The 17,533-nt window shown below is 40.3% G+C and overlaps 1 protein-coding gene across 4 annotated transcripts in view; it reads right to left on the minus strand.

Moving 5' to 3' along the window:
* Positions 1-17,533, minus strand: part of LOC137153292 (H(+)/Cl(-) exchange transporter 5) — a 73,874-nt gene that overhangs the window by 10,592 nt on the left and 45,749 nt on the right. For 3 of the 4 annotated variants that reach the window (XM_067548458.1, XM_067548459.1, XM_067548460.1), the window contains 7 exons: positions 11,088-11,239; positions 8,345-8,444; positions 6,721-6,908; positions 5,612-5,734; positions 4,813-5,019; positions 3,389-3,469; positions 1,321-1,863 (listed from right to left, as the gene is read on the minus strand). In XM_067548458.1, coding sequence (XP_067404559.1) covers positions 1,321-1,863; positions 3,389-3,469; positions 4,813-5,019; positions 5,612-5,734; positions 6,721-6,908; positions 8,345-8,444; positions 11,088-11,239 — 1,394 coding nt within the window. Of the gene's footprint in view, positions 1-1,320; positions 1,864-3,388; positions 3,470-4,812; positions 5,020-5,611; positions 5,735-6,720; positions 6,909-8,344; positions 8,445-11,087; positions 11,240-16,952; positions 17,000-17,533 lie in introns of all 4 variants that reach the window. The other variant, XM_067548461.1, reaches the window with a different exon arrangement.

Raw genomic sequence — 17,533 nt, forward strand, 5'->3', positions numbered from 1 at the left:
CTCAAAAGGTTGCCACTGAACAAGCATGAAAGTGTCTCACATCTGATACTGTAGGATACTAAAAGCTTTTTTATTTTTTTTTTAATGAAAATGCCTCAACCAGTGTAAAGCAAACCATGTCCAAAGGAGGGTATTTCAAATTAATTATCCTAAGAAATGACAATTTAAAAGAAATCAAGCTGAAAAAGATTCCCAAGGGCTACATTTTTATAAGAGTGCTCTTTAATTCCACTTGGAAAAAATGCAGGAGCCAGAAGGATGTGAGAAGTTGCAGTTATGCGTACAATTAATTTCACTCTCAAGTTTTAGTCTAACCCTCGAAAAGCAAGACAATTCAAAGCTGCAGAAGTCGCTCCATTCCTAAGTAATCTCAAGAAATGGGTCTGGTGGACACGGAGATGCTACGTGAATGTTATGTTGCCTGGTCAATGAGGTGAACTTGTACGTTGTTCCAATATGAATGCATTGATCTAGCTTAATAGAGGCTATGATTAAAACACCACAATGGATCTAGATAAGCAGCCTCCCAGCAAAAACTGGGGGCAATTACAGGACAACTGTTTTGCCAGGCTGGGAGCCTAGAGGTGAAAAGTATACTAACCAATGAAAGCCTTTTCATGAGAAGATAGATCAACTGTCAGGAGCTGTCAAGAGGAAAGGCTGGCACAAGGAGAGACTCTGCAGAGGAGTCTGAAGGCGTTCAGAGCCTTTCCCCCGATCTAAGGAAATGGTGAGCAACAGGGAAAGGCTGGCCTGCATATACACTGAGTTATTGTTTTTAAGATCTGTTTTCTCTGAAATGATTTTGCTTTGAGAAGGCTGTCTGGTTACCAGTTAGCACTGTCATTGCTCGGGGGGGAACGAATCCACAGGCCCTGAAGATAAGTCAGGCCTGTTGCAGTGATCAGTTTGAGAGAATCACGATTCCATCCAAAGACAGATGATGGTTCATGGCCTGAGATGGGGGTGTACTCAAAGAGACCAGGAGAGGTCAAGAGGTGCAGTTAGCCCAATAACCATGACAATGGGCAGTGTTGCAAAATACTGCTAAGAGAAATCCTAATAACTACCAATAACTGGGCACAATTAGAGGAGTTTAGAATGGGGTAAAATTTGCAAGAGCAGAGTCACTTAGGATGAAGTCAGTCCTATTGACCCCATGGGACGAAGGCTTTTAAGTGGCTAAGGCTCTTTTGAAAATTACTACCACTTGATCCTTAACATTTAGAAAGAAAGTGAAACTCAATCTACCAATTCTTTACCAAAAGATGCAAATTTGAAACTTTCTACCCACCATGCCATTTTACATGTAGTTCTCACCTTCATGCCAAAAGTGAAGATGGTGATGAAGACTTTTAGGATAAGGGCCAAAGCCAGCTGCCACATCGCTGTGTAGACTCCTGGGCCAGCGGCGCGGTCTGGCAGATCGTCCCCTTTGGTGCTGTTGAAGTCGTTCACGTACTCGCAGAGCTTGGAGAAATCCAGGAGCCCGCAGTCATTGAACAGCTCAGAAATCAGCTCACTGGTGCTCATACGGGTGTACTCATTAGGGAAAGCCAGAACAGCAGTGATGGCAGTCACGACAAGCACCTCCAGCACAGGATACTTGCCAAGTTTGGTTGTCTTACGTCTTCTGCACCAGGCAATGTTGCTGCGAATAAAGAAAGATCCCCAAAGACCACCAAATATTCCCAAAAGGATGAATGGTACAAGCTCCAGAAGATGCCATGGTGTGTGAAACTCCACGTAAAACAGAACTAGACGGCTGTTTCCGAAAGGGTTGATGGAGCGCAGGGTGAACGCTGCGACCAGGGCAGCAAAGAAAGATCTCCACAATGTCTTGAGGGGAAAATAATAACTCACCTAAAAAAGGGGGAAAGGCAGATTCAGTCATTTAGTATAAACTGACATTAATTACTGTCCAATAAGAGCCACCAATGCATAGAGCAAGGTTAAGGACTCTAATGTATAAGGTTGATGATAGATTCTTTACCTATTACTCAGTATATATAAACAGCAATATTATACTCAACGCATTACACATAGGCATAGAGTAGCCTTTATACTAGTGTGTTTGCATATTGTATACTAAAGATAAATTGTTTTACTCAATGATCCACAGAACAACCAAACATTCTAAAATTGTAAAAAGATGGCTACTTATATTTCAAATTGGGCTAGAAATAGTAGTAAGCCATGGAAGGGTAAACTACTGCTTGATTCAAGAGGAACACACCCCTTCATATACGGAAATGTGACATGAATGGCATAGTAGCCCAAAGCACACATGTGTACCTACTGATGCTATCCACTGGAGACTTCAGACTACTCCTGCAATTCGGGATTAAGTGAGTGGATTTCAAAATTGTATTTACAATGAACATGTATTAATGCAAGATTATTTCACAGGTGCAATTGATACAGATACTAGGGAGAACTGAGAATTCTTTCCAGAATATGGTATCAAATTCTGGGCTTGAAAATATAAAGGTGGCAATGTTTTTTATTTACTAAGGAGAAAAAGGGGGTTCTAGATGGCCTCACTGCTTAATACCTATGTTTTATATCAGGTACCCAAGATTGATCTTTCCATTCTAGATTGATCACATAGAAAATCAGTTTTCTAATCATTTTGATCATTTGTGGGCATTTGGCGCATAAAAACCCATCCCCCGCAGGGTAAGTAAGTGACTTACTTTGAAAATGCTACATTACAAACTGCTGATAGCTGGATCTGAATAACTGGTTACACATCACGGATTAGTTCTGCATGCTGCATGAGAGTTGAGCTATAACAGTTGCTACAGTGTCTACCACCACAATCTTATCACTCACTCGGAACAGGAATGAGAGGGCTGAGAGTCATAAAATTAAATTCTTAAAAGGGAAGCAATGATCTATTCCATTTGTGTGGTTTGTGGCCTCCCAAAACTCAACTAAATTAAAAGCCTCCATGGAGAGAACCAGGACTGGATTACCAAGGAGGATCTAGATTAGGACTGAGGTACACTGTCAGAGGTTTGGGGGCTTTTGGAGCAGTACAAGAAGGAGCTTGGGAAAGAAGACCGAAAAGTGGGGAGTGTTACGGGTCAGGATTGGAGTGCCCTGGCACAGATGTGGAACAGAATTAACAGTACAGTTGCAAAAATAAAGACACTTATTCACATCCTTCAGAAGCCAACCTTTCAAGCCTCAGTGCATTCAACTGACTCTCTCAAGCATGCATGTTCCTTAGCTGACTGTTATAAATGTAAAAACTAGGTATGCTCCCTGTGCATTAAAACAGTCATGGAAGGGATCGAGGTACTGTATGTTTAAAGAACAGGAGCAGTTAGTACCTGTGCAATAAAATAACTTGCCCAGAAGTAAATATAAAAGTTTAAATTACCTCTTCTAGACTAAACAATACCCCTCCAATTGGTGCACCAAAAGCTACGGACACGCCAGCGGCTGCAGCAGCTGATAAAACCTAAATCAAGAGGTTAGAAGTCAAACACAGGGACAATAGTTATATTACTCCTTTGTTCAAGCAGGTACATTTTGTACCACTCAGATTCTATTGTATAGCTCACTTAACATTTGAATTGGTTTAAAATATGACCATAGTAAATAGGTGAAATGACCTAGCTAAATTGGAGATGTATAATGTAAGAAAGGCCATACTGGGTCAGACGAATGGTCCATCGAGCAACGTTCCATAAGTTACTACAAAATGTTATCATTAACATTTAAATAGCTCTCCATTTCCAAACTTGGTAGTATCAACAGAGTTTACAACTACATCCTTCCTCAGATTTCATGTTCTACATTTGCCTTGGAAAAGATTCAGTATAAAAGTCACAATCGCATTTCAATAACAAACAAAAAGTTTTTTTGTCTTGTTTTGTTAATTCTACAATCATTGACAATCACAGGCTAACTGTATTCCTTAAACCTTTTATCTAGCTTCCTAGAAGTAATTCATTCATGAAATTCTAAACAAGACACTGTGTGGAGTCATTCTTGATTCCAGATACCTAAATTGTGTCATAAAATAGCACTGCATTTATGGTTCCTGCAGATAATGAAGATAAGGTGATACTAGGTATCTCAGTCATCACTTTTCAAGGGAGTTGCCAAAAAATGTCATAGGATGATTCAATGTGACAAGTTTACTGAATTCTCTTCTGTACTAGCTAAGTTCTTATAACGCCCCCATCCCCATAATATTTGAGGGCAGGTCTACAGTAGAAGCGCTACATCGGCACCACTATAGCGCATCTGGTGAAGATGTTCTATGCGGACGGGAGAGTGCTCTCCCATCGGCATAATTACTCCACCTCCATTGGAGGTGGAAGCTATGTCAGCGGCAGTGTCTCCCACCAACATAGAACCCATGTGGACAGTGGGAGTGTCTTTTCCATTCCCGATTGCCATAAGTTAGATCGACTTCAGCGGTAGTGTAGACCTGCCCTTAGTGTCCGACAGCCCAAGTCCTAAATCTGTACTCATGCGGAGTAGTGCTTATTCCTATCCAAGAGAATAGTACTTAATTCAAGGGCTGCAGAATTGGACTTGTAGTAAGTTTATATGAATTGCTAGTATTTATGTCACAAACTAGCAGAATCCCTACCCTCTGTATATTGTGGAAAAGTATTACTTCCTGGTAGAAATATTTTCACAGGGGAAGCCAAAGCACAAATATTTTTTACTCCAAATAAGTGTTGCATTAGATTAAGATTAAGAATGTGCCAAACAAAACATGAACCATTTTACATTCAGCACCCAGTGCAAACCCCAGTATTTAACAATGTTACAGTATTTTTGTTTTACCTCTCTGCGCTTGGCCTCATTTTTCCTGTATTTGGTGAAAAGGTGACACAAGATGTTTCCACAACAGCAAGCTACGTGCACCAAGGGGCCCTCTTTCCCCAAACTCAAACCAGACGATACTGCCAACACCAAGGTAACAGTTTTGATGATCAGGGTCCACTTTCCCAAATAGCCTCTAATGATGAAACCACTCAAGATCGTTTTGATCTGAAAGTCAAAACAAAGTTCTACAGCCTTTTCAGTCAAACATTTGTTCTTGCAAATTGGCTGGATCTCTATTTTATTAGAGGCCCACTACACTGTCAAGGGCTTTGTTTTACAGCTTTTCTGAGCACTTTAAAGTTCTAAACAGCAGTTTCAATTCTTCCTTATTTCCACTGGAAGTAAAACAAAGTTAACTCACTGATGCCAGAAAATCTCTGCTGTTAGCGGCTGCTTGCTAGCATACACTCTAAGTGCTATAAAAACAGTAGTGTTTGTTTAACTAGGAGGACATGCTGATGGGGAAGGTGATCATTTATCAGTATTTTTGCAGTCATCACTTGGAGACCTGGGAGACTAGTTATATTTTAGTACTGCAATTTGAACTGAAGCAAAAAGTTAGACCATTCTATTATGTTTCTAGTTTTACGTTTAAAAAAAAAAAAAAAAAAGTATAATTTTCCTTAAACTTCCATGGTATTAATGGCCATCTTTTGATGAACGATACACCCCTCCTCAATCACAGAAGCAGACTTTAGCCAAATGAATGGAAAATATTTCAGAATGATGTGTTTGACAATGACAGTCTCAGACTCACCTCTGGGATCCCCGAGCCACAAGCATAAGGTGCAAATCCTCTAACCAGTGATACTGCAAGAAGAGAGAATACCAGAGCCCACAGAACATACATGAAATAATTGAGAATGTACGCAAATGCCCCCTGTAACAGAGAAAAAAAATGGCTTGATTTAGACTGTTACCTTCAATCAAAATCACATTGTCTATGAAATATTTAGAGAGATTTGACGGGGAGGAAGGAAGCATACAGAATTTGTGGTTTATACAGGTGACCACTTAGTACACAGCAATGGGATAGTTTATGAGCACAGAGTACATTGGCCACTAAAGTGGACCACATGGCTTTAAGAACAGGCCTAACTTAAAAGATAAAGATATACACCACCATTTGAGCAAATACGAACGTCCTTCTTACTGGACACATTGGTACACAACACAAGCTCTTAATCATGTTCTCAAAAAAAAATCAGCAAATTCTGCATTGCCCTAAAAAGGTTGACACTATGCAAAATACCCTTTATGAGGCCAAAAACTCAAGTGTGTAATAGCACAGTGATACCTTTACACAACCTATTAAGCTTTCAGCTGCCCTCACTGGATATAACAAACATAATTAGGCCTGGAAGGATTAGAATTTTTTTTTTGGTAAATGTTGGTAAACATCAATTTCACTGTACACAAACTGAAAAAATATTTCCATCAATAATCATCAAAATTTACGGATAGGCAAAGAGAAATACTACATGAGAATTCAAGAGTTTGATTTGAGGAAATTTACTTTGTATATTTTGCCATGTGATTTTGAAAGCTTGTGTCAACAATTTTAGAGTAAGCGTCCGACACCCCATAATTTCATGCAACTGTGAAAATTTAAACAAATATCTAAAAATGCTTAAACATAAACATGATATTATCCATCAAAATTATAAAAAAATAAAAATCTAATTCTGCCAAGCCTAAATATAATGCAGTGGAGTTATTTTTATTCATACAACTGAAAGATGCAAGCTAAGACTGATGGCCACTTCAGGCTTGAAGTATGCTGCAAGCATACAGTAGTGAACCCTGTGACTCAGTAAATGTGCAAAAACCAGATCAGCAACGGAACAAATGTTTTTTATAACTCACCTCTTCATGGCCAATTATAAGCTGTGACCAGCTCTCCCACTCTGGGCACTTATCCCTATCCTCAAAGGTTGTCTGAGTGGAGTTCCAGCAGCAGTGTTCATGGTTAAACCAGAAGCCGGTCAGACACAACCCTTCTTTCAAATCTGTCATCCAGTGGGCAGAGATGTCTATCAGACCAGCTAGAGAACCTAATGTTAAAACAAAGATAAAAAGGTCAGGAACGATCTGATCCAGACTGCTAGGAACTCCTGAATGTTACATCTACTGTGGCATTCTGGTATATTTACCATAGAGACAAACACAACTCTTGCAGTATTTACTTATGTACATACAATTTAGTTTTATTCTTTGAAGAACTAAAGAGAAGCTTCAACTATGGATGTTTTAAAATGCATGAGGAACAGAAATGCCCCAATATTTCAACAGCTGACAGATAAAAACTACACCAAGTTGCATCCCAGGCATCAGAACTGAATTCTTATTGGTTAGCAGGTAATCTTGTCAACATAAATATGATGTGGCAGATAATTTTTGAGGCTCTGGGACACAAGCAATGCAAGACTTGAAAAAACAATTTACAATAGCCGTTAGAAACCAAGAAAATCACAGGTGTGCCCCAAATGGAATTAGAAGGAACTTAGTAAGGAAAGGAAGTCAGATTCAAAAAGCTTATTTCGGACAAAGTCCATGTTTTTGGGACGAAATTCCCATGATCCCTAACATCTTTAGAATAGATGCATTCAGATGAGTTGTCCTCCACTTCCAACATTATAGGACACTTCACATGTGTTTAGTTAACAAGGTGGTGACCATGAGTCAATCTGATCTATATATCAGTAAGACTGGGTACAATAGATTATTCTTCCAATAGACATTTATGAAAAAGGGCCACAACAAAGTACAATTGTGTGTGTCAATAGGCACATTTTCCATGTACATATGACTAGAGGTCTTATCTGCATCATTTCTTGTGGCGTTTAGCTGCTGCAGCCCATTTGCTTATCACCACTGCACTGGCTCCAGTTGCTTTTGATGCTGTTTAAAGGTATTTGTAAATCTGTGCGTCTCTGAAAGGTCTGGGAACTGGCTACCTGAGTCAGCCTCTCGCCTTTATCGCATTGCAGCAGTCAAAAATTAGCAAAAAAAGCTCTTGCTGTCAGTCCCTGAAGTTGTCCTCTCCAGTACCGACAGCAGAACTCGCTCAGGCTCAGCGTCGCAGACTTTGGAACTTGCTCCCTTTGGCTGCTGGACAGAGCCCGTCTTTGATGACCTACAGGGTATGATGAGACATTTCTCTTTGATTTAGTACTTCCTCCTTGTTGGGCATAGTCTTCTATCTGCAATGGTGACAGCAGTTTTACAACACCCATTGGGGGAGTTCCTAGCTTGTTTGATTTTTGTATCTTGACACACACACTATGGGTTCTAAGCACTTACATATAATTTCGTATTACACTGCAAAGCCATGTAAGCAGAACCACAAGTATGAACGTGGCTCTGCTGGCAACTCATCTCTGGGCCAGAAAGTCATGGGCTCTGGTCACACAAGAGTTTGGGTTAGGAATCAATGCCGACCCTGCAGTACTGGACTGGGAATTAATTTTAAAATGTATTGCCCCCTCACCTGCTAACAGCCCTATGAGGAGCATCAACAGCCAACCAGAGAAGGCATCGCTCACGCTGTGAATCAGGGCCCACGTTGACTCTTTACTTTTACTAGCAATCTGGAGGAAAGGTTTAAAAAGACAGACGTTAAACATTCTGTAGCCGACACAGAGAAATCTATTTCAGAAGCACGCATTTATAACTAACCATGGAAAAATGTTAATAGTAACATTAGGGGTCTGAGTTTCTCCCAGCAACACAAAAATTCAGAGTTAAGGTTCAAACTTTATCCTTTAATCACTTGACGGTATATGGGAAATGTAGGGTTTCTAAAACCAAACCAATAGATAACCTTGCATCCAGTATTGCAAGCACTGCATTATGTAGAGTAGGTACAAAAGTGTGGTTCAAGGATAATGAAGCTTCCCAAACCATGAAAATCAAAGAAAAGATTAAGTCAAACATCTTAAATGTCTTTTCCTATTTAAAACACACAAACTTGCATATTTATTCTTTAGTTCTTTCGAACCCAGCATTTTTACAATTAACAGGACTATTATTCTGAGCAGTTTGTGGAAACAGAACTCCCTTCAGAGCATCCCATGTCACCTGTCATGCCACACACCCTCAATTAGCATATGAATCCCTAGATAGATACATAATTTTCATGAAGGTGCAAATGCATCGTGTGCGCTTCATCTAGTCCCTTGACCATGGGAGGAATGACTGAGGCTGGGCATTACTTTGAGCACACAAGTAGACTCTGATCTGTGATGTGCAAGGTCTCAATGATCTCAGGAATTAGCTTTAGTGTGTAAATCCCGTTAATGGGAAGATTATTTCAACATGGTTTTTCAGACTAGAAGTTCATAGGTAATTCAATTGTTCCAAGGGGGTCTTTCAAGGCTTAGACACACAGTTCTGAGTCCCAAGATCAAGGCTGATAACTTTCTCTAACATTGTGCCTTATAAAGTTTACTTAACATGTAATAATATTTTAAGTTTGTTCATCTTACTGCTTTTGATGACTGTATGAAAGGATCAAATGGAGTCAATTGTGCATGCCAACATTAATGGTGCAAATCCCAGTACATAGTTCATTATTCTTGGACAAAAGGCCCATTGACCAAACAACAAATCCCCATTAACTAGAATAAATAAGGTTTGCAGAATCCTCTCTGTTTGAAGGATTTTAATTATTGTTTCTTTAGATTTTTTGCATTTCAGCAGCAACAGCTGGACTCTTTATGAGCATACCTACTACCGGCCTAGAGAAGTTGAGGCAGAGAGATTTTGGCAAGGATAAATTATCTGTGCAAGTTTCTTTTTACAGTAGCAAACTGATCTTTTTGGCCAGTTCGTAATTTTTGGACCTGGTCTGAATGTGTTTGTATAGAGGTGGTAGGGACGGTCATCATTAGCAATGTGTCAATGAGGCTATTCATGCCAATCACCTGGCGATTAGTCATATTCATTTTCTTTTCTATGCAATCCCTTTGGTTTAGTTCCCACTACAGACAGTGATGAAGAAATCGTGGGGATGGGAGAAATGGTGCTTGTAGCATCTACACAGCCATTTACAGGGTCTCTGAGTATTTGTTCACACAAGAGTACCACATTTCCTGTACTAACTGGCAGTCGTAGGCCTGGTCTACACTGGCCGTGGATTTGGTCGACAGTCGATGGGAGATACGCAAGCTATGTATAGTCACTTGCGTATTTCCTGTCGATTTCCTAACATCTACTTACTGTGGCATCTCCACTGCACTGCGTCAATGGGAAACGCCCTCCTGGTGACACAGCGCTATGCTACTTGCCGGGGAGCATTTACAGAGTTGACTTCCAGGTTTGATTGAGCGAGTCTTCACTGCCGCTCAATCGAACCCACAAAATCGATTCTGCACTGCCGCCGGTGCTGCCGGCAGTGTAGACAGCCTTAGATTTGGTAACTCCTTACTTGTTAAGACAGGGGCTACTGAGCTGTGCTCAATGTAACTTTCAAAAGAATATTTTGGCAAACAAAGAGTTACATTGAATAAACTTAGGCCAGTCCCTACCCTATAAAAAACTTGCCCGCAAGTATCTTGTGATACAGGAACATGTCAGTGACATTAGTTCCCCATTTAAGGCACCCTCTGCCATTCTAAACCAATTCCTTCACCACACAAAGCCAGCAAGTACTGGGGAAGGAACTCATGAGTTACTTGACTTTAGTTTTCTCCAATAGGAAATATGTTTTCAAGGCTCTAAATTAATTGTTAAGTTCTTATTGTTTGATAATAGTCATTATGTGATCAAAAACTTGCTCTTCCTTACAAACAAAACTACATACATAGTGTGATCATGATCTTCCCCAGTTCAAATATCATCCCCATAATAATAGTAATGCAGTTCCCAGAAACCTCCCACATCCTGGAAGCACAGAAATTCACACAATGGGATAAATTCAGTTGGCTCAATCCCACGTGCCATTCTGAGAGACTGGTAAGAATTGTTAAAAGCTGGAAGCTTGCCAAAACCCGTGCAGAGGTGCAGGGCAGCTGGTATATTTTGATGACTAGTAAAATTTTGTACCTATGTTTTCTTGGATTAAAAGACTGGAAGCATTCTCTGATCACTCACCGGGAACCACCACTCCACCCTCAGATACTTCTAAATGTCCTTAGATTAAAGGATTCGGAGATAAATAGACAGAGGTTTATATGCAGACAATTCTGCCCTGCAGCACCAGCGAAAAGTAAAACAGCAACAAACAAACTTACTTCTCTGTGTCTGTCCCGATCTCTGGACTTCTCTCTCACCCAGTCTATAGTATTGAAATCTTCATAGGTACCCACACCAGGCAGAGGTTCCTCCAGAAAATCCATCATCTTGCTTGTGCCATTTATCCCTCCTCCATTGTATAAGGAAAACCCTGAAAAACAGAACAAATGAAAGGTAAGAGCCATCTGCATTCATTCCAACATTCCCCAGATGCCAACAGGGGATGAATGCAGTCCTGAGTAAAGATAGGTAGTTATTCAATCACTCCTTGAGCGCACAGATTTGTTGAGAGAACAAATCAGGCTACCATAGCAAAGAGGCCTCAACTGAGACTGGGATCTTGTTGTAACAGGCACTGTACATACACATACTAAGAGTTTTTGCCCCCAGGAGCTGACAACTTAAATAGACATAGTAAGACAAAGGGTGGGAGGGAAAACAAGCACAGAGGGGAGGTGAAATGATTTGCCCAAGGTCACAAAGCAGGTCAGTGGCAGAGATGAGAACAGAATCCAGATCTCCTGACTCTCAGTCTAGTGGCCTACCCATGTTCTCTCCCAAGAACAAAGCCAAGAGAAGAAAAGTGCACCCCCTTATAATTTTCAGTGATGAGTTTTAAACTTTTTTCTTTTAAACATTTTTTCTTATGTAACAAAATATTAACTCTTCGCCACCTGCAAAATATTCATTAATCCATTACTGCATTAATATTCAGTTTTAGAGAAAAAGCAAATCTTTAATCTGAAGAGAACCTTAAAGCACATTAACCTAACATTTGGTCACTGCCCCTTTGAAATGTGCTTCTTGAAGCGCTTTTTCACATGGTTTGAAGTTCTGAAGAGGCTAGAACAAAGTCGGGGAAGTAAAACAAAGGTCTTTTAAACCCTATCCAAGGAAATCAAGCAGCTTTTTCGACAGATTAATAGATGCAGAACAAATTTTTCTTGTGTAAATCAGACTAACCCTTCATTCTTTTGTGTATGCAGGCACAGACGTTTGATCCTGGCCACTACCAAGAGTTTCTTTTAATACATACTCCATCTATATTTTTCTTCTAAATCCATCAAATGTTCAGGCAGCAAGGACTCCCCAGGTTACAGTGAGAATTATGTTAGTCAATGGAAGTTTTTACCCATGAATAATGGTTTTGCAGCCAGTTTTGCTTTCATGTTACAGGCATTCCCTCAAGTTTTCTTTACAGCCCAAGTAATTCAAAAGTTTACCAATTCTAACTGAGGCCTAAAAACGCTAGCTTTTAATCATTAATGAAATGAAAGATCTAATTCCAAGCTAAAGGCAAGAAGCGCAATAAAAATGTACCCTTGGAAGGGTTGCTGGGAAGAAATATTGCCAGCTAGCGATTGCCACTGAATGGTGGGCTTCAGGAAGCACTGCAAGATGATTTCATATGTGCTGATCTAGTTTTATTGATTGCTAGATCAAGCTCATAAATGAGTATAGAAAATTTTCCTCTACCCTCTGAAGATCTCTGAAGAGAAAATGTTTCCGAAGCAACTCTTTACTTTAAAACAGTGATTTACAGAAATTAGTTTATGAACCACACATTCTGGCACACTCTGTTGGCTTTAAGGGTATCCTTAGGGTGTTAGAGCCTGTAAAAGAAAATCCTTACAAGAATGTCCAACAAGACTTGTAACTTACAGAAGCACCCAAAGATGCTGACAGGTTGAATGACAACATCCAATTGCTGAAAGGAGGCGTCGCCTTCTGCAGCAGTGTGTCCAATATGCTGACTCTGAACAGAATGGGCCAGCCAAGGGCTTTAGGGTTTTTAAAAGAAAGCCAGTGATGGCAGTCCAGCTTTACACGTCTTGGCAACTTTGCCCTTTTGTGATTTGGGGTAGGTATGGAGGCGAGGGGTAGATTGGTGCATTCTAGATTTGGAGACCCAGAGCAGAGATTTCAGCCACACATGTAAATGTGTTAAAGCAGGAGGAAGTTTCACAAATTAGTCTCCCAATCAGTGGAACACAGAATCTGGAAATTCCTTAAATATATGTAATACAAATTGCTCTTTCAGCAGCCTTTCAGCATGGGATTCCCCCAAACTCTGAAGCATTTAGCAAAATAAATGCCATCCCATACAGTCCTCAGAACACAGACTCAGACAGTAAATCTATTACATGCTCACCCACCACAAGCACACTCCTGTGATACAGTTCCCTTAAAGAGTTACCCAGAGAAGGTGTATTGCCCTAATATATAAAGAGTTCATAGATCCCAAGGCCAAAAGGGACCACTGTGGTCATCTAGTCTGACCTCCTGTACAACACAGGCCAGAGAACTGACCCAAAATAATTCCTAGAGCGGATCTTTCAGAAAAACATCCAAATCTTGATTTAAAAATTGGCAGTGAAATATCCATCACAGCCCTTGGTAAATTGTTCCAATGGTTAATTACTCATCATTCAAAATGTATGCCTTCTTTCCAGTCTGAATTTGTCTAGTTTCAACTTCCAGTCATTGGATCCTGTTATATCTTTCTATGCTAGATTGAAGAGCCCACTATTAAATATTTGGTCCTCGGATTAGTACTTTTAGACTGTAATAAAGTTACCCCTCTCTGAGTCTATCACTACAAGGCAGGTTTTCTAATCCTTTAATCATTCTCATGGCTCTTCTCTGACCCCTCTCCAATTGATCAACATCCTTCTTCAATTGTGGGCACAAGAATTAGACAGTATTCCAGCAGCAGTTGCACCAGTGCCAAATACGGAGGTGAAAACCTCCTCTATTCAAGAATCCCCCATTTATACGTCCCAGAATCACATTAGCTTTTTTGGACGCAGCATCATGCTGGGAGCTCATGTTCAGTAGATTATCTACCACTACCCCATATCTTTTTCAGAATCACTGCAAGATAGAGTTCCCCATCCTGTAAGTATGGCCTACTTTCTTTGCTCCTAGATGTACACATTTACATGTAGCAGTAATAACATGCATATTGTTTGCTTGTGCCTAGTTTACCAAGTGAATCAGATCCCACTGAATCAGTGACCTGTCCTCTGCATTATTTACCACTTTCACAATGTTTGTGTCACGTGCAAACAATCAACGATGATTTTGTTTTCTTCCAGGTCATTGATAAAACTGTCAAAATAGTGTAGGGACAAGGACCGATCCCTATGGGACCCTCACGGAAACGCACCCACTTACAGAAGGACCTAAACAAACTGGAGGATTGGGCCAAAAGAAATCTGATGAGGTTCAACAAGGACAAATGCAGAGTCCAGCACTTAGGACGGAAGAATCCCATGCACAGCTACAGACTGGGGACGGACGGACGAGCTAGGCAGCAGTTCTGCAGAAAAGGACCTGGGGGTTACAGTGGATAAGAAGCTGGATATGAGTCAGCAGTGTGCCCTGGTTGCCAAGAAGGCTAACAGCATATTGGACTGCATTAGTAGGAGCATTGCTAGCAGATCGAGGGAAGTGATCATTCCCCTCTATTCGGCATTGGTGAGGCTGCATTTGGAGTATTGTGTCCAGTTTTGGGCCCCCCACTACAAAAAGGATGTGGACAAGTTGGAGAGAGTCCAGGGGAGGGCAACAAAAATGATTAGGGGGCTGGAGCACAGGACTTATGAGGAGAGGCTGAAGGAACTAGGCTTGTTCAGTCTACAGAAGAGAAGAATGAGGGGGGATTTGATAGCCTTCAACTACCTGAAAGGGGGTTCCAGGGAGGATGGAGCTAGGCTGTTCTCAGTGGTGGCAGATGACAGAACAAGGAGCAACAGTCTCAAGTTGCGGAGGGAGGTCTGGGTTGGACATTAGGTAAAAGTTTTTCACTAGGAGGGTGGTGAAGCACTGGAATGGGTTACCTAGGGAGGTGGTGGAATCTCCATCTTTAGAGGTTTTTAAGCTGTGGTTTGACAAAACCCTGGCTGGGATTATTTAGCTGAGGTTAGTCCTGCTCTGAGCAGGGGGTTGGACTAGAAGACCTCCTGAGGTCCCTTCCAACTCTATGATTCTATGATGATGATTCACCATTTAGTTACATTTTGAGGCCTATCAGCCAGTTTTGTTCCATATTAATTTTATTTCATTATTAGTTTTTTTTACTCAAAATGTCATGCAGTACCAAGTCAAACACCTTACCGAAGTCTAAGTACATATTACATCAACACTAATTACCTTTATCAGCTAAACTTGTCATCTCACCAAAAATCGGTAACTTTTTTTTGACAGGATGTATTTGATGTCTGAATTCATGTTAATTTGCATTAATTACATTACCCTCCTTTAATTCTTTATGTATCAAGTCCTGTTTCAGATGCTCCATTATCTTGGATTGATGTGAGGTTGACAGACCTATAATTACCCAGGTCATTCCGTTTATACTTTTTAAAAACTGGTATATTAGCTTTCATCCAGTCTTCTGGAGTTTCCCTAGTGCTCCAAGACCTATTGAAAATCAGCATTAACAGTCCAACAAGCTTCTCAGCCAGCTCTTTCAAAACTCTTGGATGCAAGTTATCCAGACCTGCTGATTTTAAAAGGTCTAACTTGAGTAGCTTCTATTTAACATCCTCCAGAGACACTAGTGGAATGGAAAATGTGTTATCACCATATGATGAGACTATCATCTGTTTTTTCCCCCCAGATACAAAACAAATATTTATTGAATAACTTCTGCCTTTGCTACATTATTTTCTACATTCAGGATAATTTTCTTCAAAGTTATCAGTGACTCAGAAACAATTAATTTTTGAAGTGCCACTATCCCATTTTCCATCACTACCATTCAGTCCTTCCTAAATGAATTATAACCATTGATTTTAACATTCTAATTGTGTGAATCATCCCACCAGGTTTCATTAGTACCAACTACATTGAATTTATGCTCATAAATGAGCAATTTCAATTCCTCATTTGTTACCCTGAGCATTAGAGTATAGGCAATTAAAGAATTTCTTCTCTTCATGTCCTTTTATTCCTTGATAAATTTTGTTCTCAACAAATTAATTGTGTTCAGCAAGGATAGAGGTGGGAGAGAATTCACTCAATCTTCCATCAATTCTTTTTGCATCAACAGACCAAGCCACGGTTTCAGAAATCAGCTCAGTCATTTTTCCTGGACAATCATAAATCAGATTTTAAAAATTTAGATGGGGAAGTGGAGAGGAACAGAGGGAGAGAATTAGAACTGTTGAAGTAAGCATCCAAATGTGTTTATAGTACTTAGAGAAATGATGCATTGTAGTTTATAAAGAGTACTTTAAGAAAAAGCATGAGCCCCAAACCAGACAAACCTACCATATCTTTGCAAACACACTTCCCACAGGTTCTCAAGACAGCCCCACAATCAATATTCCCCTCCCCAGTAAAAGACAACAGGCGAGTCTTGTAGCATGCCTGCCAAGCATTGCAGAATAGCCTGTTTATCTAACACTCTTGCTTCGTTTCATTTGGTACAAAACTGAGTAGGTTACAACCAAATTTTGGGGAAACACTCAGATTTTGTAAGCCCAACAACATGAAATCCCTGAACTCAATGTGCTACTGAGCACTCCCAGTTTCCATTTGAAGCATTAAAGAAAGATTTAGCTGGGTTTGCCATCTAGGACACTGTCTTTACACTTGAAGGATAGCAGCTTAAAAATAAACAGTGGGTAAGCTGGTTTCTACCACTTGATAGCCTTTGCTGTTTAAATAACCCCCACAAAAATCCCAAGCACTATCTTCTTCTGGAAAATAAAGAATAAAACCTGCTAACATTTGGAGCTCATACACAACTGGTACAGGCCATAACCTTCAGATAACATTCAATCAGTATGCAGCCACCCACAGTCAATATGAACCAAGTGTACTTTCACTTTATACCACAAAAAAATAAATCCTACCTATAACGTACACCAAAGAGTAGTTCTCCCTCGTCTCTCACAGGGCACTAAACAAACAAACATGGAGGAGGCAAAAAGGTAAAATAATGCGACTTAGCTGACTGATGCAATCGGCTATAGTTCAAATCACAGCATGAGCCTCAAAAGAGCAAGGAATAAAACTATTACGTGCTCTTAAATATTCTAGCTTGGGGTTTCCCAAATTTTCATAGCACAGGCTACAACTCGATAGAAATACTGTCTCAAGGAAACAGCCCCATCCCCCCAACATATAACTGCATAATAGCTCGCTGGCAACAAGAGCAACAATTGCTTAGCTGGAAAAGGAACGTTGGGAAATGTATTATTTAACAACTAGAAATAGAGGACAACAAGAATTAAGGGTATATCTACACTGCAATAAAAGGCCCACGGCACAGCCGCAGCTGGCCCAGGTTAGGTGACCCACGCTCGCAGGGCTATAAAATTGCAGTGTAGATATACCTTATGTGACCAGAAACCTCTCATGGTGCACCAGAAAGCTGTTCTTGCTATGTCCCCCAGGCAATGGAATAAGCAGTTATTTTGCCCCGTTATTATTG

The sequence above is a fragment of the Emydura macquarii genome, unplaced genomic scaffold (genome assembly GCF_026122565.2).
Source record: "Emydura macquarii macquarii isolate MOO-44397 ecotype Brisbane River unplaced genomic scaffold, CSIRO-AGI_Emac_v2 contig_1253, whole genome shotgun sequence".
Classification (NCBI taxonomy): Eukaryota; Metazoa; Chordata; order Testudines; family Chelidae; genus Emydura; species Emydura macquarii.